Source organism: Chionomys nivalis, chromosome 15, assembly GCF_950005125.1.
Source record: "Chionomys nivalis chromosome 15, mChiNiv1.1, whole genome shotgun sequence".
NCBI lineage: Eukaryota > Metazoa > Chordata > Mammalia > Rodentia > Cricetidae > Chionomys > Chionomys nivalis.
The window spans coordinates 68,307,841-68,332,402 of record NC_080100.1 but is presented as its reverse complement, the minus strand read 5'-3'; the positions used below and the strand labels follow the sequence as shown (position 1 = coordinate 68,332,402).

The 24,562-nt window shown below is 40.2% G+C and overlaps 1 protein-coding gene across 1 annotated transcript in view; it reads left to right on the top strand.

The window, feature by feature from the left end:
• Ell2 (elongation factor for RNA polymerase II 2) overlaps positions 1-24,562 on the top strand; it is a 63,399-nt gene that overhangs the window by 26,232 nt on the left and 12,605 nt on the right. Inside the window, exons 3-5 of the mRNA XM_057790124.1 lie at positions 10,365-10,486; positions 15,097-15,260; positions 21,283-21,542. Coding sequence (XP_057646107.1) covers positions 10,365-10,486; positions 15,097-15,260; positions 21,283-21,542 — 546 coding nt within the window. The remainder of the gene's footprint in view (positions 1-10,364; positions 10,487-15,096; positions 15,261-21,282; positions 21,543-24,562) is intronic.

The window sequence follows — 24,562 nt, the reverse complement described above, 5'->3', positions numbered from 1 at the left end:
CTAATGTCTATCTTCAAAGATTATCAAGGGAGGTTCCATTTCCATCTGACAGTGAGCATGTGCTGACTTGCTTTGCCACAGCTGTCTGAAAGTTCTTTATTTGACTGTAGAAAAACAGTTCTTGGGATGCTTGCAGTTTTATTTCCCGTTTTCAGGGAAGGTAGTGCTGTGTCTTCCTCAGGGAACTTGAAGAAAACAGACTTGGAAGTCCAAGGTTGATGTTAGAGAAACAACATTTTACAGTTGAAGACATTTTTTTTAATGCAGCTTTCAAAATATTTAAGCTGATTGAGTCATGAAGGGCAACTTTCATAGTGATGGTCTAGAGTCTATTTCATTCATCCTTTTGTGTTTCTGTGTGAGAAAGAAAGTGAAAGGACGTGTTAGAGCTACATAGAACTGTGTAGACAAGAAGAAGGATGAGACAAGAGTCAAAGAAATTAGCTTGGATTTCTCCTAGTCTTTTTATTTATTTTTTTCCATTCTCACATACATGTTTTTAAAAGTTGCAAAGCCACCTGGATATGGTGGTGGATGTCTGTAATCCTAGAAGTTGGGGTTGGTGGCAGGAAGATCTGCAGTTCATGACCAACCTCACCTACATAGTGAATTTGAGACTAGACTGAGCTACGTGAGACCTCATCTTAAAAAGCACCACACACACACACAAAATCTAGTAAATAAAATTTTAAATTTTCATAGGCAGTAAATTTATTGATTACTTTTTAAATATTCTATTTTTAAAGCTATATTAGGAGCATTTTTCTATAGTAAAGGTTACATTGAAATAGCTGCCTAAGCTTTTATTATATGAACATACTATCACCCACTTAACTATTCTTTGATTACTTCTGCTATAAGAATAAGGAACACCCTTGGGCATTCATTTTATCTTCATGTCTGTTTCCTTAGGGTATATTCAGAGATGTGGAACACATTAGATCAAAAAATATGAATGTTTTCAGTGACTCCCTGGAAGGGTGCTGGGTTCTGGGCCCTCAGCTTTTCTGAGTGCTTTCAGGAGTGTTTTACAAACTGACAGTGTGATCTACCATATGATAAATACTGTAGTGTGCTTAGCAGTGTGATCTGCCATATGATAAACACTGTAGTGTGCTTAGCAGTGTGATCTGCCATATGATAAACACTGTAGTGTGCTTAGCAGTGTGATCTGCCATATGATAAACACTGTAGTGTGCTTAGCAGTGTGATCTGCCATATGATAAACACTGTAGTGTACTTAGCAGTGTGATCTGCCATATGATAAACTCTAGTGTGTTTGACAGTGCCATCTGCCATATGATAAATACTGTAGTGTGCTTAGATGCTATGAAGTATCGCCAGATGTTTGTCAGTCCCCATCTGATAATACCAGAAGGGGTGGTTTTGAATTCTTTTCCATTTTATATTCTGCTTGTTCCTCCAAACAGTGGGGATAATCTTTATGTTCATAATGTAAGAGACTCTTTGAGATAATTACCCTATTTCAGTAATTGTAAAAATAATTATAGTGCTTATGTAACCGTTTACATAGTTTGCTGTTTTGACATTTCTGCATACCATTGTTGATAGTCCTAGTAATTTAACATGCGTGGGTTTCTACACTCTCCTTTTGATGGCTGTCTCCTATAAAGGAACATTAGAAATAGAAAGCTAGTGATCTCCTCCCCTCCCACATGGCTGCACACTGTAGGAACTGGGTGAGTTACTGGCTATTGATGAAGAGGTAAAATGATTTACTACTTCATACAACACTGTTGTCCTGCCACACCCAGCTAGAAGTATGCCACTATCCAGAGGATAATCACCTAAGTGTTTCATGGCCTGCTTTGTCCACGTGCAGTACTGCTCTGCTACTGATGTGTAAAGCATGGGTCAAAACCGGTCTCGCTGAACATAATGGACAATGAGGACTACTGAGAACTGAAGAACAATGGCAATGGGTTCTTGATCCTATTGCACGTAATGGCTTTGTGGGAGCCCAGGTAGTTTGGATGCTCACCTTAATAGACCTGGATGGAGGTGGGTGGTCCTTGGACCTCCCACAGGGCAGAGAAACCTGCTTGCTCTTTGGGCTGAGGAGGAAGGAAGACTTGATTGGGGGAGGGGGAGGGAATGGGAGGGGGTGGCGGGGAACAGGCAGAAATCTTTAATAATTAAATAAATTGACTAATAAAAAAAATAAATAAAAACTTCTTTACCTTCCAAAAAAAAAAAAGAATGTACCCTTTCTCTGACAGCATCTCTTCTGTGTGGAGACATCAGCATACCTTGATTGTCCCAATAGGCCAGCCATACCCTCTGTCAACATCTTTTAATCCTTCATTTACAGTCTTAAATGAACTTATCTGGAGGTTTGACAGGTTCTCCTGTTTCCATCTTCTATCAGGCTTGCTAAGTCTCTTTAGGAATCAGGACTCCAGTCTCTCATTTAGTACTTGATGTTCTGTATCCGTAGCTGTGAAATCAAAAATAGTTTTTAATCCTTCATAGGTTTAATATGTGGTTTTGACTTATGGAAATTAAATAGAAATACATCTTGTAAAATTATGTATCTATTATTTTCGGAGCAGGTATTTGGAGAAAGATCTATAAAAATTCAAATACTAGCAGGCTTCATCTTTAGGATTATGTTTTGATACATGAAACATGAAAACCAAAAAATGAAGGCCAACTGGTCAACCTCAGAAATATATATTAAAATAGTAATAATGACTGAACAGCTAGTTGACCTCATTCTTTTACATTTACTTTTTTATTAAAGTAATAAATAGGAGTCAGGTCAGGAGGAAAAAGAGTGGTGGCGAGAGAGTAAGGACAGCCAGCTCCGTTACACAGCTGGGAGGATGGCGCCGGAATCAAAGACATGCCCCATCATGCACATTTATTAAAAAATAAATTTAGATTATTTTTTAAAAATCTAAATAGCTTTAAAGAGAAAAGGTCTTGCTATTGAGAGTGGAACACAGAATTAAGAACTAGCCTCCCCTCCATTTCAATTTGGAAATATTCTTCTTCAAGCCCAGTGTTTGTTTATATTAGTCATTATACAAGTTTTCGTGGTGATGTTGATTGAATTGAACTGAAACCATGCATTTTGCAAAATCTCAGGCCAACGCCAGCCTTTCTGTTGATCTTGAGGGCAGCTCCCACCTGTCAAGTCCCAGTCTCTCCACTAGATTTACACCACTGCTGGTGACTGCCAGGCATAAACCCTAGCTCCTCCTGGCAGGGCTGGTGTGGCTTCCCTCAGGGCCCCAGGAGAACAGGAAGAGAGGAGACCTGAGGGGATTTGGATCACATGTAACTTTTTTTTCCTTGTAGAATTCAGATTTGAGCTTTGTTTAAACAAACCATCTTTTCAAAAGACCAATTTCTGCTTTATAATTGACCAGGAGAATGCCTCATTTGAGAAGTGGTTAGTCTCTCCCTGAGTCCTTTAACATGCAGTGTGTTTTTAAGAGGTTGAGGAGTGTTTTCGAATGGAATTTGGTGAGGCCAGAGTTTCTGCATTTTAGTAAAGATGAACTACACTTTGTATTAAAAGACAAGCGTGCAATATAAATTTGACCACCACAAACCCAAGAAGCCACTTCCCCCCAGGTTTTGGGGCTAAACATAGCAGAAGAGGTTAAAAACTTCCTCCTCCTGACATTGGTGCCTCACAGCAGGCATCTCTACCCTCCCTCTGTGTCTTCTCTGGAGCATCCTGGTTTTCCAAAGACCCTTAAGGGAGCTATTTCAAATTCATTTGTGATTTTTTTTTTAAATCGCTGGCATTTTTTTTTTTTTAGATAAATCCTGCAAGTATTTATGAGGCATCTACATTGTCCCAAACATAAGTAAAGTGGATAAGACCATGCATGGCCCTTGCTTCTAAACAACTCAGTCTGTTGAGACAGACATAAATCAGTACTCAGTATTCAACTTAGTAAAGACAGCAGGAAAGGGTGAGGAGACTGTGGGGACCCAGGAAAGGAGCAACTGAGCCCACCTCCCACAGAAAGCAAGGCTCCCTAAGGAGAAAAGGACCTGCACTGAGTCCTAAGTAAGAGAAATGTTGCCACAAGGTAAACAAGAAGTCGGGATCGAGCCCAGTGCTTTCTGGTTAGCAGTACTGCCTCTGAGAGTGCGGCCCAGTCCCGCTGGGTGTCTCCCACTTGTGCACGGGGAGGACGGGGAGCAGGATGGAAAGCATCAGTGCTGTGTGGACTGCTGTGTTCAGACTGGCATATGAGAATGGTTTCGATTTAAAAACTTAGTAATGTAGGGAGAAAGAGCTAAATGATTTAAGGATGGCATTGGAAAGGGATCAAAATAGAAGCTGAAAGACATTGTCAAAAGCACAGAGGATTTGAACCAAAGCAGGGGAGATAGCTGAGAGCCCACACTTGAGGAATAATCGGGAGGAGGAGTAGACCGAGTAGAACATCAAGGGTGTCTGAGGAGAGGAGTGGAGGCTGAGTCGCCAAGATAAGAGTGGCCTCAGTATCTACAGAGACGATTCGGGGATGTGAAGATACCCCAGTTGTCTTCCATGTCAGCATCAATTCTCTGTGATGTGTTTAGATGTTTAAGGCGATTTCTAAAAAGAACGGTGAGAGTGCTGAGCTAACTGCTGGGAGGTTTGGGGTTCTTGCTCCCCGGCACTTCATGTGGAGTCCAGCCATGACTACTGCATTTTGAACAAAGAACTCACTCATTTTTCCCATGGTTCTCTCACTTTTTTTCAAAAGCTGCTTTAGCATTTGGCTCTAATTTCCACTCATTTTTAAATAAACTTTTTTATTCTCTCATGCTCCTTAGGGCACACAGCTTTACCCTGGTGTGCCTCCAGTATCTATTATTTGCATCTTTTCCCTGACAATAACTGCCTACCCTACCCCACCCCAGTTTTTCCTGGAAATGCCCAGCAACTAACCAACTTACTCCTAGCCACCTGGTGTCTTCTAAGTAATTTTAGCCATGATGCTGCAAAGTGAGTCATAACAGAACTGGTGTTGGAGCCCTTTTTAGCTGGTGAAACCAACAATGGTCAGTTGTATTTAAGATATATGCCCAGCTTGTAAGTGGGTTCTGATCATCACTTTTAAGATTAAAAAAATTGATGGAAGGAAAGAAAAGGAAGTGATCCGATGTTCATATGTATGCACACATTGAAGAGGTTCCATTCTTTCAGACAGAAGACCATGTCATTTAGTTCTCCTTCTCATTCCTCACATTTCTTATGTCTAGGAGTCCTGCTGCCCGCCGTGGCTCCCTGTCTCCCACTCCTCGCCACCACCATCACACTTATAGGTGTCTGTATATAGACACAGTGGCAGAGATCTTAGTTTTATTCAGCAGCATGCCATAGAAATTTAAACAGTACCCAACATAGTAGCCCTCACTGAGTACTTGTGGAATAGATTAATAAAACTATAGTTCTACAAATAATATGAATTGTAAATACTACCATTAATCAGTGTTTCCCCTACAGTGGTGACAGCCTGTAAAGAACACATTAGAGGTGTGAGAGCGTTAAGCTAGGAATCACTCAGTTTGGGGCTGCGGAGACTAGAAGAGAATACTGTTATCTCTTCTATTTCCCTTCCTTAGCAGACATCTTGCTAAGGATTAAATCAAAGAAGCAAATGGATTTATATTATCTTGAATTTTTTATGTTTATTGCTACTTGATATACTTTTGGGAGAATTTCCAGGATTTTTCTTTGTACTGGCTGCATTTGACATTTTCCACGACCCTCATCAACAAAGTGTCTGCCATGAGCTTTCAGTTGGCTCTGGCATGCATTAGACTCTCTCCAGCCCCTGCCTTAGTTTTTCCTTATGTTTCTAGACTTCATTTTTTCTGCTGTCATCAATGGGTACCTCTACTTCCTACTTTTCTGCCCCACATTGGTTTGTACATCTGGGTTGTTCTGAGGCCATTTCTTTACTTCCCTAAACTATTGTGTTGGGCCTAGAGTGAGAACAGAAACCTCATCGGAGCTGTGGCTTTCAGGTTGAGGTTTCTATTTTCTGTCCCGATTCTGCACCAGTACTGTGGGACCTGTATTGTGCATGCAAAAGACATCTCTAAACTATCTTCTGTGTTATTAGGAAATCAGAGTCAATAAAAGTCCAGGAAGAGTTTGGAAGCAACAGCGAATTCTAATGCTTACATGCTTCCAGCAAGTTTCACCTGTATTCAGTCTCCACACTGTAGAGCTGAGTGGTAAGCAGAGCAGTCAGATGGTACTAAGAGACATGCTGTCTTCCTGAGGTACTGGAGGACTGGAAGAGGTAGACTTCTAGGTCACACTAATTGGTTCAAAACAACTACAGCCAGCGTAGCCATTTTGTTTAACTTGGCATTTCCCAAACTTATTTGAAGATAGAAGCCCCTTTTTAAATAAAACTTTCCAGCATATTTTGGAAGCACTGGTGGAAAGAGGGCAGACACCAGTTCTAGTTCTGCCTGAGACACTGATCGACATTTTTACTCACTTAGCAAATTCTGCCTTGTGCTCTGCACCATGTAAGATGCTGGCAGTGCATTCACAAGCACACAAAGGCATTGGTCTTTGAGCAGCTTATATTCTAGTGGAGGAAGAAATGCCGTAAACATAACAAATATGTTAATATTACAAGTTAATGAGTGTTTCAGACAGCCATGAAGCAGAGAAAGTGGTCTGAGAGTATAGGGGTGGCAGTTTTAAATATGAATATAACTTCAAACAGCTCACTGATCTTCTTTGTCTCTAATTTATATAATGAAGACATTTGAAAAAATGACCTGGGCTCCCCTGGTCCTGTGATTCAGTTTCAACCCCAAGAACTGCCATATCAAACTGGCACTGCTGGGTCACAAATGTCTCATCGAGCATTTACATCACTGTAGCAGAAAAGGTTAGGATGCTCATATAATTACTGTCAAAGAACAGCACTGCCATTTAAGACTTTTGTAATTGTCCACAAAATAAAATATTTAATTAAATGGAAAGGCCTTACTGTTTTTGTTTTAATCTAGCATATACTTTGATTCAGTATGGAGTGGAAAGTATTTTACTTAACAGTGGACAACCTCTGCAGCACAAGTGTCAACTGCTGCTAAGCAAATATCCGTGTGTGTGTGTAGTGTGTGCGTGTGCGGTGTGCATGTGTGCGGTGTGTGCATGTGTGCGGTGTGTGCATGTGTGTGGTGTGTACAGTGTGTGCATGTGTGCAGTGTTGCGGTGTGTGCAGTGTGTGCCTGTGGGCAGTGTGTGCGGTGTGTGCATGTGTACGTTAATGTGTGCGTGTGTGTAGTGTGTGTAGTGTGTGTGGTGTGTGTGTGTGTGCGGTGTATGCGTGTGTGCGGTGTGTGCAGTGTGTACACACGCTTCTGCCCCGGGTCCCCGAGGTAGCAAGTTTGTGAGTGATGATGAAATGACCTTTTAACAGTTCTCCATTGCCACATGCCTGAGCCTGTATCTGAATAATTAGAGCCTTGACTTAACACACCATGGTATACAGTGCCTATGTTAATTATAAATGTCTGAAAGTTTCCTGGAACATTTTCTTCGTAGCTTTTTATTAAATACAGACTGCAGTTGGGAAGGAAGGTTGTGGATTGTGGACCTAAGCCTTTGATGTTTAGTTTCTTGTTTTTGGAATGAAAAATAATAACTACTTTTCCAATTATCTGGATATGGTGATACATTTCTATACCCTTAATTCTAAATAAGAAACTAAAATTATGCAATCATTAATACTTTCTAATAGTATTTATTCTCAAGGGAGAAATTAGATGCAGTTTATTTATATAAGTATCTAAGTGTGCCCTCAAGAATGAAATGACTATACAAGGCATAGCACCATAGCCCCTGAGCAGAAAAACCGACATACTGGAGATGCAGGCTGTATATGACAATTAGAGCTGGTGGGGGAACAAAAGACTAAGCTGGGAGGATTCAGTGAAGGCCCTATCTGGGGTAGGTCAGAGCCATTACAGGTAGGTAGAATCGCAGCAGAACTGAGAATATGCTCTATTCCCCTCATTGTTTATATGGATAGCACTTTATTTTCGCTTGCTTAGGAACCAGCCTTCAAATTGGTGGTACACAGGACGCAGCGTGGTGTGGAGAGAGCATGTACTGCTTTTCATAGACTTTAGGGTCAACCTTGAGGACTGGGTAACTAACTACCATGGGAAATCAGTTCTGGGGCCTAATTTAGAAGCAATCTAGCAAGAACATCCTTGGTGAGAGAGAAACTTCTCAATTTTAATTTTAAGTATTTTAAGCTTTTCCTCTAGTCAGGGGAATGTCTTTAAGGACTCATGATCTATTTGAAACTTTTAGCTGAATACCTTAAGCTTTGTAACTTCCAATTAGAGAAAGAAAAGGAAAAAGTATGCATAAGCCATATTTAAAGAATATCTTGTTATTCTGTGGCTCATATGTTCTTGCTTATCTTTCCTGCTCTTCAGTTGTCTCATTGGAAGTTATAATTGAAATAAGGGCTCAAATAAAGTAAAATGATTCCTTTCATTTGAAATAGATACTTTATTTCTTTAAAAGCTTAATTTTTTCTTCTATATAGAAATCGATGGACTCTGAATTCCAATTTCTCTTTAAAGACATCCACTTAACCTGTTTCTAACCAAAGTTTCTCTATGGCCTTTGACTTCTCAGTCTGGCCAATTCTTTGTTGCTGAGGCTGTGCACTGTAGGGTTTTGTCAATATCTCTGACTTCCCATTAGGTGCCAGAAATATCTTCCCAGACCTCTTAGAGGAATGGCTAAATCACCGCTTGTTCCATTTGAACCTGTGTGCAATAAATTTCAAACCCTTCCATGAAGGCATTGAGCCAGTTATACAAACATATTTTTCATTGTGATTCTTTCCTCTTCTGGTCATGATCATAATATGAAAGTCTCTTGTGTCTACCTTAGACCAAACCTGAACATGTTGAGTAGTGTGCACAGTGTTTACTTCATGCAAAATATGTTTGTGATGGGATTCTCCAATTTGAAATAATAGCCTAATTATGTGCATGCATGTAAAAATTAAAGTTTAAGAAGGCAATTGTCTCATCTTTAAGGCTCTAAATATTAAGAAATTTGGAAGATAAGAAAGGAAAAATATATACTTAGTATAAAAGACTGCACAGTATTTGGTGAAATGGCTCAGTGGGTAAAGTAGTTGCAAAAAAAGCATGAGGACAGGAATTTGGATACCCAAAACTTACATTAAAAGCTGAGTGGGCTTGGCTGCCCACCTGTAATCCAAGAATGTGAGAGGTGGGAACAGGGACTCCCCAAAGCAAACTGGCTGAAGTAGCCAGTTACAAATTCAGTGAGAGGCCCTTCCTTAGTATGTAAAGTGGAAAGCATCAAAGAAGCCACCAGCATCAATGTGTACATGCGTGTGCATGTGTGCATGCACACACATACATGCACGTACACATGCATATGCAAAAGTTAATGTTTTTTAAAAGATGTAGAGCTACGCTATGTTTATTAGATATCTGAGCTAAAGGTGTAAGTTAGCTAAAACTTTTTGGTGAAAGAGTAGTGTATATTAGTAGAATTGATAGAAGATTCTAATTCCTTGACACAAATTTACTGAGCTCCTACCATATACAGGAAGTATTAATCTGATTCAGACACTGGGTATCAGAAGGAATCCTTACGAATAGGTGTTCTGTTCTCACCTTGCAGGGAAACAAGAAGTTGAGCAAGGCCTCAGAAAAAATCTGGCCGAATGTTTATCTATAAGCCCATCACTTGGGTGGGAGGGTAGAAGCAGGAAAGATGAGGGGCTCAAAGCCTGTTTCAGTTTATATGAGTTGAAGACCAGCCTGGGTACTTTAGTGAGACCCTATCTAAAAAAACAAATAGAAAGAAAACCACGTCTGCCCATTTGAGAGTTGTTACCCAGGGATCAGTTTGGGCAGGACTTAAAATATGACCTCTGTGGACTCTTGACCCTATTGTATACGCATGAGATTGAATGAAGAAATCATGGGACATCAAGACATGCTCCAAGCTGTCTGAACTTTTGCCTGTGCTGCTAGTTGTTCTTCAAAGGTACTATTCAAAAAAGTAAGAACTAAAGATATTAAATGTGTATTAAGACAGCAGAAGATTAGATTGTGGAGTATACCTCAGAGACCATTTAGAAGCTGTTAGGCAGGGCTCATATCTAAACAGGAGTGATATTCCTACCCACATGTAAGGGCAGAAATGAAGCAAGATCGTGCTAAGTTATAGGCATGTCTGTCAGGTTGCTTGAACTATTTGGTCATTTAAATACTATAGAGATGGATGATTCACTTGGACAACCAGCAAGGTAGAATTTCATAAGCACTGAAGTGTTTCTCTCTTTTCCACCTTTTAGCTTGTCAAAATTCCCAAAAATGATCCCCTCAGTGAAGTCCACAACTTTAACTTCTACCTGTCTAACGTGGGGAAAGATAACCCTCAGGGTAGCTTTGACTGCATCCAGCAAACACTCTCCAGGTAAGTACTGTCCAGGACATGCTGCAGGGGGCACTTCCCAGTTCAGATGCTTACTTTTTAATCAACTAGTCCCTTGATGTTTATCGATTTGAATTATACAACTCATTTATTTAAACATATTGACCATCTGTCATATACTAGAACTTGTGTGTGTCACTGGAGTATAATCACAAAGTTATAGAATTTAAAAGTATTATAAAATGAGTTTTTAAATTAAAATCAGTTTTGAAGATTTTTTAAAATGATAATTGTATTTAAGTAAGGCTATCTTATATTGTACCCAAGAATTTTTGTAATGGTAAGGAAGAAAAATATGTGTCCTGCATGTCTTCTTCCTATGCCTCTGCTCTATCAAGTCTTGCCTTGAGAGTTTTCTGCTGGGAGCCGATTCGAGTGGCCGCCATTTCAAGATGGCGCTTGGCCCCAGCCTCGCTTGGTGGACAGCTCCATATTAGGCAATGCAGTGACGATGATGTGCTTAGGGCCAATCCCGTGGCCAGGAGCATCGGCAGGTGCGCATGTGAGAGGCACGGTTGCACTGCATTGCCTAATATGGAGCTGTCCACCAAGCGAGGCTGGGGCCAAGCGCCATCTTGGAATGGCGGCCACTCGAATCGGCTCCCAGCAGTTTTCTTCTCATTGTATTGCACAGCCTACTGGACACCATACATTCATTCCAACAAAAATATAAGAAAAAAATTAAGATAAAATAAAAGAAGGGTAAAAGAGTAGACACCTCCCTGGGTGCCATTACTCCCTCACCTACTTTGACTTAGAAAACTATGAGCCATTTGCTGTGTTTGTTTGAGCAGGAATTTGTATTCTGCCCCATGAAGATGGAAGGTTGTTGGTATCCGTCCCCCAGTGTATGGCTTTGACTCTGGAGCACAATACTAACACCAGTGCATGTCTGTGACTCATGTGCATATGGTGCTCAAATCTGTAGGAGCCACTGTGAGAAGGAAAGCTGAAAGAGCGAGACACCTTCCTGAAAGCTCCTGGTTGCTCTTTCCATCTGACTTAAACTGCCTGTGTTTAAGTGTTGCTTTAAAATAAAATTTAGGTATGAACTGCATCCATTATAGGTTATATAGCCTTTTATATTATGTCCACTTCCATATCTACTGGCTACCTGTGGTTGTGATATTCAGTTTTCAAAATTACATAAAGCTTAAAATTTCATTCTTTACTCTCACTAACATTTTACCGTCTCAAAACATACATGTGGTCACCACAGTTACTACATCACAGATAGAGGATATTTCTACCACTGCAGGAAACTCCTGGATAGCACTGCAATAGACTGTAGGAACAACAGCTTTGGGGTCCATAGTTATACAGATGTGTTAGCTTGTGACTGGGCAAAAAGAGAACTGAAGGACTTGAGTTGAACTCTGTGCCCTGAGGAACCACATGAAAAAGTTGTTCTTCCTTCAAAACCATGTCACATCATAATCCTATGTTCTATCATAAGGTATGTGTATTTGACTAAGTGTGTGGAAATGCTGTTGGCAAGCCTGGAACCTCAGCTTTGTTTCCAGGACCCAAAGTGAAAGGAGAGGCTGACTCCCCAAGTTTTTCTCCGACTGTATACGCGAGTGCATGCGCGCACACATACACACACACACCATGGCACGCATACACCCACATGTGCACCCACATACAAAATAAAAGTTTTAATGTAAAACATATTTAAATAAGTAATATGGGTTTATCCTTACATAACATAGACACTGTGTATTTATTTGTATTGTACTTACTTAGAGAAAAATTTAAGGTTAGTTATATATAAAACTGGCCATGGTGCGGAAGAATGGTGAGAAAATTCAGACAATTACGTTAGTGTCTTTTCCACCAGAAAACAAAAGCACTAAAAACTTTTGATTCTCAGCCAGGTGTGGTGGCACACACCTTTAATCCCATCACTTAGAAGCAAAGGCAGGCGGATCTCTTTGAACTCCAGGACAGCCAGGGCTATGTAGAAAAACCCTGTCTTTAAAACTTTTAATTCTCGGTCATCTGCTCCATCCTTTCTAGTCTTGGTTGGTAACGCCATGTCTTCAAAGGCCTAGACTTCCGAATCAGCACAGGCTGGCTACACCTTCAAACCTTTTCTCACGTAGAAGATGGAGGAAATTTCAAGTCAAAATCACCTTTCAAAGACTCCTTAAATGTACTTACGCACAAGCTTAAGACATACAGTGATGTCTACTCAAGTGTGGGGAACAGTGATCCCAACCAAAGAGAAACAAAGGGAACAACCTTACAGGCGAGCTGAAATCCTCTCAGTAACCAAGCTGAGAGGCACAAGGAAAGAACTCTGTGGAGCGAAGCTGTTGTCCTCCACAGGGGAGCACTGCTTAAGATCTCTAGGTCAGCCGGGCGGTGGTGGCGCATGCCTTTAATCCCAGCACTTGGGAGGCAGAGGCAGGCGATCTCTGAGTTCGAGACCAGCCTGGTCTACAAGAGCCAGTTCCAGGACAGGCTCCAAAATCACAGAGAAACCCTGTCTCAAAAAAAAAAAAAAAAAAATCTCTAGGTCATCATGACTGACATGAGTTCAGCTTATTCTCACTTTGTGTGTGTTCCTTCCTAAGAAGTAGGGAGATATGCTAAAACTCAGACTCTTTTTTTCTCTCTTCTGGGAGTTAAACCTCCTTCCTGGTCCTCTTTGATTGGTTTATATCAGTATTCAAAGATACTCAAGTCTCCCTGTTTAACAAGGAACAAGAACAGCTTTCATGCACCTGTCCACCGAGAGCCTGGCTTCAGCCCCCACCACCTCACACCAACTACTCCCTCAAATGCGCTGTGCCCTTCCTTGTCCTAAAACAGCGCTTTATAATTCTCAGCTCTGGGCCACTTTACACTGGTGTCACAAAGTCGCTGTCCTAGTGGCTTCTACAGGGCAGAATGCTTCCTGCATCCTTGGCGACATGTCATTCTTTTCTTCCTGTTCATGTTAATTACTGTCTCCTTAAGACTCTTGTTTCTTCAAAGTCTTCCACACCTACCCCTTAACCTGCCCTTTTTGAATGCAGTCGGTGGGTCCTTACGGCTGGTGACCTGAACACTATCTCTTAGGGAAGGATACTTGTTCATTCCCAGCTACCAAGACCATGAAATAATGACTCAGAAACTATATTATTTGCAATACTGTTTGGCCAATAGCTTAAGCATATTTCTCTAGCTCTTATATCCTAAACTAACCCATCTCCACTAATCTGTGCATCACCACAACGTTGTAGCCTACTGGCAAAGTTTTGGCGGGCTCCAGCAGCGGCTGCATGGCTTCTCTCTAACTCCTCCTACTCGCTCTCTATGTATATATCTCTTTCAGTCTGGCTTTACTCTGTTAAGCCATTGGCCAAAAGCAGCTTCTTTATTAGCCAATGGCAATAAAGCATATTCACAGCATACATCACCTCCCAAATCAACTATCTTTATTTTGTTTTTCTCCCCTCTTCCTTCCATGTCTGTCGCTGTTCAAATCCCATCAGTTCTGCCTCCTCCACATCTCTGACTACTCTGCTCTTGTTCAAATTCCACTTCTGTGTCTAATTCTTTCGTGGATCTAACACCAGTCCATGTCTGGCTCATCTGCATAGTCAAAAACTAGTCTTTCACTGTTCACTCTTGCAGCCCAGTTCCTGCTTGGCTGTTCTCCATTACTGTGGTCTTCCTACAACATAGATGAGCTATTTCTCTGTTTTCAGTCTCTTATTCTCTTCAGAATCCATAACATGGCCCCTAAGCCCTGTGTGATACACTTTTCTATCCTCAGCTTCATGTCTGTTGCAGTTTCTGTGTCTTATGCTCAGCCTGTTTCCAATTTAGTTTAGAATTAGAGAAATAGGAGTGCCGACTCTCACTACATATTTCCCATTTACTTTGAAGATACATTAGTATTTCTTTAAAATATTAGTTGTGACTTTACCAAGATCTCTAAAAATATAAGTACATAAACATTTTAAATAACCGCTACATTTAAAAATTAATTAACATTGCTTGTTTTGGGGTTGCAAAGTATTCAAACTGTTCCATGGTACTCAAACAAGTCATTTCAGAGTCAGGGACAATACCCAGGGTGCTTTGGTGTTTTATTTTGTTTTTTTATGTTTCAGCAAGAACCACTTGCCCCAAATTTCTCAGTGTTTGCTATGTAGAAAAGTGATAAATATAGATTCTACAAATTTTAGCTATACTACTAATATGTTATTGGAAAGAAAAGAATCGTTGTCCTTTGTAAAGCATGTACGTTATGTTTTCTCTAAAAAGGGTTTTGAGTGTTTCTCATGTCCGTAGCAAGAAAGTTGTTAGAACAGTTGATGAAATGAAAGTAGAATTTCAGGGCTTGCTAGACTGCTGCTCTTCGCTCCTACTGTGTTTAAAGGTGTGATTTGGTCTACAGAGGCTCATTTTACCCATTTTGTTCATAATATAAAATAAATAAATAAATAAGCATTTTAAATAATCCTATTTTAAAATTAGTATCTGTTATTTTAGGACTGCTAACTTATTTAAGCTACGTTAGGTTTTAATAAAATTCTTGTTTTCTTTATTGTAAAAATGATAGTCATCTCTAACAAAGCCACTGTCTCACTTGACAGCTCTGGAGCCTCCCAGCTCAATTGCCTGGGATTTATACAAGATAAAATTACAGTGTGTGCAACAAATGACTCCTATCAGATGACAAGAGAAAGAATGACCCAGGCAGAGGAGGAATCCCGTAATCGAAGCACCAAAGTTATCAAACCCGGTGGACCATATGTAGGTTTGTATGGACATATTTCTCCTTCACACTGGTTGACTGGACTAATTCAAGATGACTGTAGGTAAATACTGGTAATACTAAGAATGAAAACACAGAAATTAATTTTCAGTACATAAAAACAAGTCATGTTTTTTCTTCAGGCTGCTGGTAAGTTGAAGAACATATTGTAAAGTTTTATTACTTTTGTAATTCTTGAACTTTCTGTTGGCTACTTATTATTTCATAATACTGGGGTCTGGTCATGATACCATATGGGGTTGTGGCAGTGGTCTTTTGTGTTTTACATCGTTGGGTGATCTAAGTTCAATGATGGACAGTGTGGTTCCTGATTGTACTTTTATAGAGCTTTTTTATAATCAAATCTCTTAGACAAAAATAAGTTGATAGCCTCATTGTTGTCGATTCTGCTTGTGTTTTTTACAGGATTATTGTACAGTCCTGAATTTTTATTGTAAAAGTATAAAATGGGCTTATGGTAGAGTATCACAGGCAAAGCAGCAGGACGATGATTCTCTAGTCACAGCTGTGATCCTCTCATCCTCATCTACCCGTTAACTAAGACCCTGTCCCACCCTGATTGTCTTTATCATCAACTGATGGAAGGGAAGTAAGACCAGATCAGCCAGGGGTCTTGTGAGCAGGGATCTGAACAACTTTACTAAGTCAGTTCACAGTGAGGACAGATAGAGTGGAGATGGCCAGCTTTGTGCTCAAATCACCGTGGTAGAAGTGATGAACAGATAGTAATTTGGAAATGTCAGTGTTTCCAAAAGCAGTTTCCTTGCTGATCCAGCTATGTTGCCTTTGGCTTTGAGAGACTCCACCAGTGCCTTTAATAAGTGTCTTTGGAACAAAGCCAATGCTCCCGGGACTTGTTGCTCAGCTTAGATACATTTAGTTTGGTTTAACAACAATTCCTGGCTTCCCCAGGCATTTATACCCACAGGACCCAGTCCCTGACTCGGACTGTTACCAACGATGAGACTTCTCCCTTCCCTTTCCTGTGGAGTGAAGTAACAGTCCACAGTCTTCTTTCTTCTCCTTTCTCTTTATTAAATAACTTAATTAGCTGTCTGTGTTAATAACCTAAATCTCAAATTATTTTTAAGTCCATAAGATTTTTCCTCCACTTAACATTTTTTACTATAAAATGTGAATTATCTATCACTATCTTTAAAGTGTTTGTTTTAATCTAATGCCATCATTTTATAAACAGTGAAGCAATTGTAGGAACTCAAATCATCAAAATGATTTTCCCCTAATATAACTAGCTGGGAACCTAAAACCAGCAAAAACTACTATACTCTTCCTATGGTTGGTGCTTAGATGTCTCCTGTGTTCATGATGAATGTTGTATGTTTTGATAGTGTGGAAAGTAAGTCAGTCCATTTAGAGTTTATGTAGCTAGCTTATGCAGAGCATAGACTGGCTGGCTGGCTTTGGAGAATCTCACACCATAGTCCAGGGTATACTGGACTTTACTTATCAAACAGGCTGGCTTTGAACTTTCAAGAGCTAGGATTACAGGCATGGGGCCCCATATCTAGTTCATATGACAAACATTTCAACATCTAACTTTGTAATGGTACCAGGAATTTTAGAGCTTACAAGTTTTCTTATAGGGATTATAGTTTACATGTACTTTAGGGGTAACCTGCCTTATCAAACTTCAACTAAACAAAATGCTTTCTCACTCATCTCATCAGAGCCCTGCCGTTGTCTCTGCCATCCTGTGGTGTGTCCTCTGTATTCTTTTCTTCCCCGATTTGTCCTCAGTTCCTTCATCACTCAACTGTCACTATATAGGGTTCTTCTCTGATCTTAAATCTTGTCATTAACCTCCTTGGGCATTTTCTCTGAGTCACATAACCCAGGCTCCTTTTAATTCCTTAGTATGGCCTGTGTCACAACCTTTCAGTTATTTGTATTGTAATATCTGGACTCCCTCCAGTTCCTCACCAAACAGATCAACTCTGAAGACCCTATGCTCCCATTGGGCTTTGTTTTGTTTACTTTTTATTCTACCTGGATATGTTACATTCGAGCTTTTTATCATCTGTTATTTACAACATGGTCCTTTCCTGCTGGGCAGCTCATTTGTATTTTCCTACTTTTTATAATACCTGGCTCATTCAGCTCGTTAAAGTGTCAGTCAATGATTTCCCTATGAAGTAGGTTATGCCTGTCTCTCCATTTTACACATCAAGTTTTTGGGCTCAGAAAAAAAAAATGATGATATAGGCATGTCCTCATGAACAAAATGTATTCTCGTTCTTAAGCAGCAAATTACCTCTCAGCTTATAATTGACTGTACCATGTAAAATGGCACCAGACACTCACCTCTGCCAACATAGGTACCTGCAGAACAAGGTTTCTTTCAGTGGTGTGAGCCTGGGTGGAGGCAGACGAGAGTCACGCTGGTCCTGCCGTGGTGTGGTGTGGCGCAGTGCCAGGCTGGGCCTCTGCCAGCTGAGCTAGGCCACACAAGCCATACTTAAGGGATGAAATCTGAACTGTTAGGATCTAGGGGTCATCTGCCTAGTTTCCTGGACTGTGAGCTTCTGAAACTTTCCAGTGGGGAACATAACAAATCCTCTTTGTCTGGAGAGGAACCAGGGATGCTTTTACTTAGACAACGTGGTGGCATCTTCTTTAGTAACACTTCATCTCTGCTCTATGTTTGTGTCAGTGGTGAACATTAGCATATTTTTCATAAGGAAAAGTCACTAATCCCCACCTTTTGACGCCTACCTAAATTCTGGAATTTTGTTGAACTACCATTTTTGTATATTTTGATACTTACACAGTAAGTATAATAGCCCAGCAGATCTAATATCTATGATTGTCTTCTCAATTTTCCACCTTCCTTATTTTTGATGAGTTAGTATATCTGAGTGATGGAACTAGTCATTGGCTACCTTACTTTTCTCAAATATTAGATAAGGAGTTATCCAAACTAGAGAACATCTAAAGTGTGTTGTGGCTCTGACATTTTCGTGCCTGTTGAGGACGTGTGTGTGTGTGTGTGTGTGTGTGTGTGTGTGTGTACTGAAACTTTGAAAAGTCCCACAGGTGCCAAATGGTACCAGCTGAGGCTGTTGTATAGATTATATATTTAACCCTTCCCTGTAGATAGTATCTGCAACCTTGGTCTCTGTTGCCGAAGGTGTTAGCCTGTTTCCATCAAGCAGGAAAACTAGGACAGAAGATGATAGTAGTTGCTACTTTCTTTCTGATGGCAGTGTTAACATTTTCCTGTCATATTTTTGACTCAGAGCCATTGGCTGAAGGATAAATAAATAATTTTACCATCTGGTATTAAATGGAGGAACTGGAGATGGACTTGTAAGTGTAACAGTGACTCAGATATAGTCCCAGATTAGCCAACTCTGTTGGTACCACTGTGCTGTATATAAAAGAGCCTGGGGAATTGATTAGCAGTTGGGTCTGGGAAGAGAATTAGGTTTTCCCACAGGTTTTATTAAAAAGGGCCTTTCTGAGGCAAATATTTAAAAAAAAAAATACAGCTGCCCTGCCTTCTTTGAACATCTTTCCTCTTTACTTTCTTTTTCTTTAGCTTCACAATTCTGTTAGTATTTATATCGTGAAGTTTTCTTCATCTGTAACCTCTCTTTCCTGAGTCTTGGAGCTCCTTCCTGATTGAGGGATTGGAGATTTGGATTGAAGTTTGGAGAGACAGAGGCACCAGTACTGTTGTGTTGTTGTTTCAATCATTTGAAAGGAATGGTCACCCAGCAGCCAGACCGAAAGAAGGGAGACGTTGGTGTACTGGGAAAAGGCCCCGGTTGTCCTCTCACCCATCAGGATCTATTCTTTAGCCCCCTAATGCTGGTTTCCCTCTTTGGGCCTGTTAGCATCCTTTGTTTTTCCTGTGCTTCCTTCTGGGAGGGTGAGAGGAAACCCAGCAGCCCCTGGGAGCCATCTTGAGAACAAGGAGCTGAGGTTAATGAGGTAGAAACGGCGTGACAAGGGCCGAGTGACTTCTACATGACAGCTTGGTTGGGAAAGAAGTTAAGGACGTGCTTTCTGCAGAAATTGGCAGGCAGGACAGAAGTGTGGAATTTAGAGTATTTCCTAAATTTTCATGACATTGACCCTATTTTTCCCCAGAAATTTCTATTGAATGATCAAAGAACGTGATGTTAACACTGCCACCGCTGAGAAATAATAGACTAAAGGGTTTGCGTTATAGATTTATATGTGTCTTCGAACTGGCAGTCTGCAATGTGGGAAAGTACAGCCTCTGGCCTCTGTGCTTGCTGGCTTGCTGGCGTTTACAGTCTTAGCACTGACTCATTCTGCTGGTGGAAAGCAGCCACGGCCTTGCCCTCACAGAGCTTACAGCCCCACTTGAACCAACAGGAAAGCATTAGGCATTCATTCATAAAGCCTTTCCCACGAAGAGGGACACGTAAGGCGATTTGGGTGTGACCACGGACCTGCCCACTGTGCTAAGTAAGCACTTCTCTATTTTGAGCATCCCCCACTGAAAACCTCAGATTTCTCAACTGTGAAACGGAGATAAGGCTTACCTTGAAGAAATCACTGGCATGAAGCCCTTAGATACATAGCCTTTCTTTCACTACACCATAATTGGTGCATGATAAATATTAGTCTTTTTCCATCTGACCCAACTTTTTCTAAATTATAAAATATATTAAAAAAAACAGCTTTAAATCGTCTCTTAAAACTTTGCATAATTAGTTTTCCTTATCATGAGGCAATGCCCATGTAGTGTTGTGTTCATTCATTGTGCACTAATTTCATCTGAGACTTGCCGTCACTTATGTTCAAATTGCAAAGAAGTTTTCCAGCCATGAGGTAGGATGATATCTACGTCTCGTCTGGGCCCAGCCTGGACAGAAACACTAGTAAGCAGAGCTCCCGAAGCCGATTTATCTGTGGACCCAGCTCATGAGAGTGGCTTTTACTTGTCTGTCATTTCTGCGTTTCGCTGTTGCTCCTGGAGAAGTCACCCTAGATTATGTGTCACCCCAGTTCTCCCTCTCCAATAGGGAGTGGCCTTGGCCATGGTGTGGAGTAAAGAAGCTAAGAGATTCTACTTCAGGAACTGTAAAAAGAGATCCGTACTGCTTTCTGTCCCACTTGAAGCTGAGTGAGGTGCTCTGTTTGGATAGATATGAGTACAGAGTCCACGGGTCACTTCTGACACACACACATTCTCTAGAAGTTACCAACTGTTGGTCTTCTGTCCAAGCAGAAAGTGTTACTGACACAGTGACATTGGCCCTGAGGGAGTGGGGTGCCTTCTTGTTCCGTTTCCCATGCCTATCTGACCTGCTTGTGTGGTTTCTAAAGATAGATGGATTTGTGTTCTCTTCTGAGAATGTGGGTCGGTTGATTGGTCAGTTGGTCTGACTTTACTCCTCATGTGTACTGTTGCCCACCAGAAAGGACCATCTCAAGTAGTCACCTTGTACATGTTCTCTGCTCTTTGTGATGGCTGTGTTTATGGGTTTATGAAACTACATCCCTGGCTTAGTCAAATGCGTTTTCTTACGAAGTCTGGCATGCATGTCTCCATGTGCTTTTGAGGCAATGTCCTCTTGGTATATGAGTTCCTCGTTCTACTCACTTTTTTATAAGTGATGCATTACATGCAGATTTAAGTACTGTAAAGTACACAGGAAAACATTGAAGTTACTTTACTTCTGCCTGTCATCAGATAGTCAACAATCTAAAATTTTCTATTCTGTTTTTTGTATCACTGATTATTATCCACATATAGCTAAATGGCAAAAGTACATCTATAAAACATATTAATTTTAAGAAATAATTCTATTAAAAATTCCTGCTCCATATTATAGGAATTCTGTTAGAATACTTTCTGTTGTCATGTTTCTTTAAGGTAAAAATTGAAATAAAATGATCTTTCTTTCTTCTGGACATAAAAGTTACCTAAATTGGGTTGTGGAAGCTGACATGCTCCTTATATTCTAGCGCACAGATTTGTAACAGTGTCTTCCCCACTGGACTTCAGGGAAAAGAGTGCAAATTCGGAAAGCGCCTCAAGCCACCTCAGATGCAGTGCCTGAGAGGAAAAGGTCAACCCCCATGAACCCTGCAAATACAATTCGGAAGACTCATGGCAGCAGCAGTGTGTCTCAGAGGCCATACAGGGACAGGGTCATTCACTTACTGGCGCTAAAGGCCTACAAGAAACCTGAGCTGCTTGCCCGCCTGCAGAAAGATGGTGTCAATCAAAAGGACAAGAACTCCTTGGGAGCAATTCTGCAACAGGTGAGGACGACTAGGCTTCTGTGTGTGCCTTTTGAGGAGATCCACTTCAGAACACATGATGGGCTGTAGGTGTAGCGTAGTTGCAGAGTACTTCCTCGGTGTACTTTAAACTCTGTCTGATCCCTAGTACCGCATAAACAGGACATGCCTGTAGCCATACTCAGGACGTGGAGACAGGAGAACCATCACAAGTTCGGGTAGTCCTGAGCTACAGAGTGAGTTCCGGCCTGGGGAGGCTCCTGTCTTCAAAACAACATAAAAATCTCTGCCTATTGCTAATATTGTCACTGTTTTTGAGATAGGGAAATTTCATGTATAAATATAACTCTTTAATATTATTAGGTTAGGGCATCTTGGGCTGTTTTCTTTTTTTTAAGATGGAGTACTGCTAAGTTTCTCAGGCTTACTTTAAACTCGGTTTTGGTGATCCTCCTGTCTCCACCTCCTGACTGCTCATAGTATTAGTATGTACCACTATGTCCAGCTTAAGTCATCTTTTTTAAAGCATTAATTAATTATCCTCATTTGGTTAAAACCTTTGCCCAAAATTTCATTAAGAACTGGGGAAGTTTTTGTTTTCATCTTAAGACACCAAGACTATATATACTGCCTACATCTCATTGGTTTATAGAGGCAAAGTTGTATGATGTCCTCTGTTGGTCTTCCGTTGGTATAAGGTACAATAATACTTTTGCCTAGTAAATCATTTAGAATGTGCGGTTACTTCCATATTCTTTGAAGCCCTTATTACCTTGTATCTTTTGGCCATTGTGTGCAAGATCAGTTACTTGTCTTTATTAAGGGATATAAGTATTTCAGGAGTAGCTATGAACAGTTACTTTATAAATACATGCTAAAGTATGAAGTAGGCATTTGTTTCTCATTAAAGAACTATCAGATAATGATTTCCTTTATTTTTCATACTTCAGGTGATGAATGTAAATTGACACTCAGATCTATCTTAAACAATTCCATCTATTTTTTTCTAAAAAAGTAATGACATTTTCAAAGTTGTTCTTAAATTTCATCATTTTTAAGATTCCATGTTTTATTTGATAACACGAAATACAATTTTAAGTCTATTTTCATTAAGTTTTAGCTTATGTTCAAAACGTAGTACTATAATGTTATAAGAGAGTAAAACCATCATCTGTAGGTTGGGATTAGCTAATTCCTCAGTCATTTGGAGGGACCTTTATTAATCTATATGTCACATAGCCCTTATTAAAGCTAAAGAGAAAGGATAAAAGGGAGAATGAATGAGAATGAGAGTGTGTGTTAGTTCAGTCTTCTGTTGAGGGAAGAGTCACGTTACATATCACAAAATACATGGTAAATTCATTGGTAAATGCATCTACAGAAAATATTAATTACCTTCTAAGGTAGAAGAGAAATAAGGCAAAATGATGGAGAGTAACTTCATAGAAGCTACCACTGTACCTGGCAGTAACTCTGTGATGCTGGGAGTAGAGATAGCCAAATCTTAAAATGGATATATTTGACCCTGAACACTTGGATACGAGAGTTAGTGGTCAGGTTGTTTTGAAAAATCTTTGAGTACAGTTTCATCCTGGCTGTATATTTGAATATCCCAAAAATCTTTTTAATCTGCCTGTGGCAGATTCCTCCCTACACAAACCAGTGAAGCGTCTGAAAGAGGGATGTGAGCACAGTGTAGATAACCCTCGAGTAATTTGGATGCTCAGAGTGAGCTAAAACCACTGGCCCAGTGAGAACAGACATAGAGGCCCAGAGCACCCACCACTTGGGAAGCTCGTACTATGTGCCTCGTATCATTTCATCTTCAGAAGAAAGAAAACGGACACACAGTAAGAACTTTGATGGAAGCCAGTTCTTACGTGTCCATTCCTTATCCTGAACAGCTACCATGACTTCTGCTTCATGAAACTGACCAAAACTGGCATGGAAAGGAATAGGTTACAGAATAAGCAAATTATCCAAAAAAAAAAAAAATTGGTTATTTTGTCACCAACTAGTAGCAACATGCTAGCTAATGATCAGTTCTGTTTTACCCAGGCCAATGGGTATTTTTGCTGATCTGTTATCTACATTGTAGTTTTTTTTTTTTTAGTACCCTGTGAATGTTGTGCATTAAAATATTAAAATACTTATTAATGTGCTAGATGTGATTTAAAGCTTTTTACCACTAAGTTGGTGCACAAACGTATAACTTCCTTTTCCTTAGAATGACTTTTCCTGGAAAGCCTTTTTTAAAAAATTCAAAACAACTCAATTAACCCGAATCTTAACCTTTGGGTTTTTGTGTCAAGCTCACATTCATTGCTCTCTCATCTGTCCATTGAGTGCAGCTGGTTCTCTGTATTAGTGGGGTCTATATTTATGACTTCAACTAGTTGAAGACGGCAGTTTTTTCAATTGCATCTATACTGAACGTATGTAGACTTTATTCCTCAAACAATAGCATATAACAACCTTGTATATAAATTTATATTTTATTGGCTGTTGTAAGTAACTTAGAGGTTGTTTATAGTATATGGAAGATACTTTAAATCTATATAATTTTACGTGAAGGATATGGGCCATCCCCTTTGAACACGGGGCGACTGCATCTGGATTACAGCAGATAGCATGTTCCCCCACCACATGGTGATCCCTGGCCTTCTGAAGTATATCTACAAGGGGCTAGGCAAGAGATCTACTCCTAAAGGGGAGTTTAGGGAAACTCTTTCTTGGATGGTTATCTCTTAGCTGAAATGAAAAGCAAAAGACAAGAAGAGTTATCATTTCTGGAAGCCTGGCAGAAAGGAAAGAGACTAAATCCCAGAAGGCATTGCAGACCAAGGCTAAGGAGATTATGCTGAGAGAGATAGGAAGTAGCAGTGGAGTTTAAGCAAGAATATGCTGTAAACTGATCTGTACTTTCAATAAGAACACTTTCGTGTCAAGAATGGCACAAGGGTTGAGAACGGAAGAGAACAACTACTTAAATAAGTCTGCTGCAGAAATCAGGGTGTGATGTGTTGACGGCTTGGTCTGGT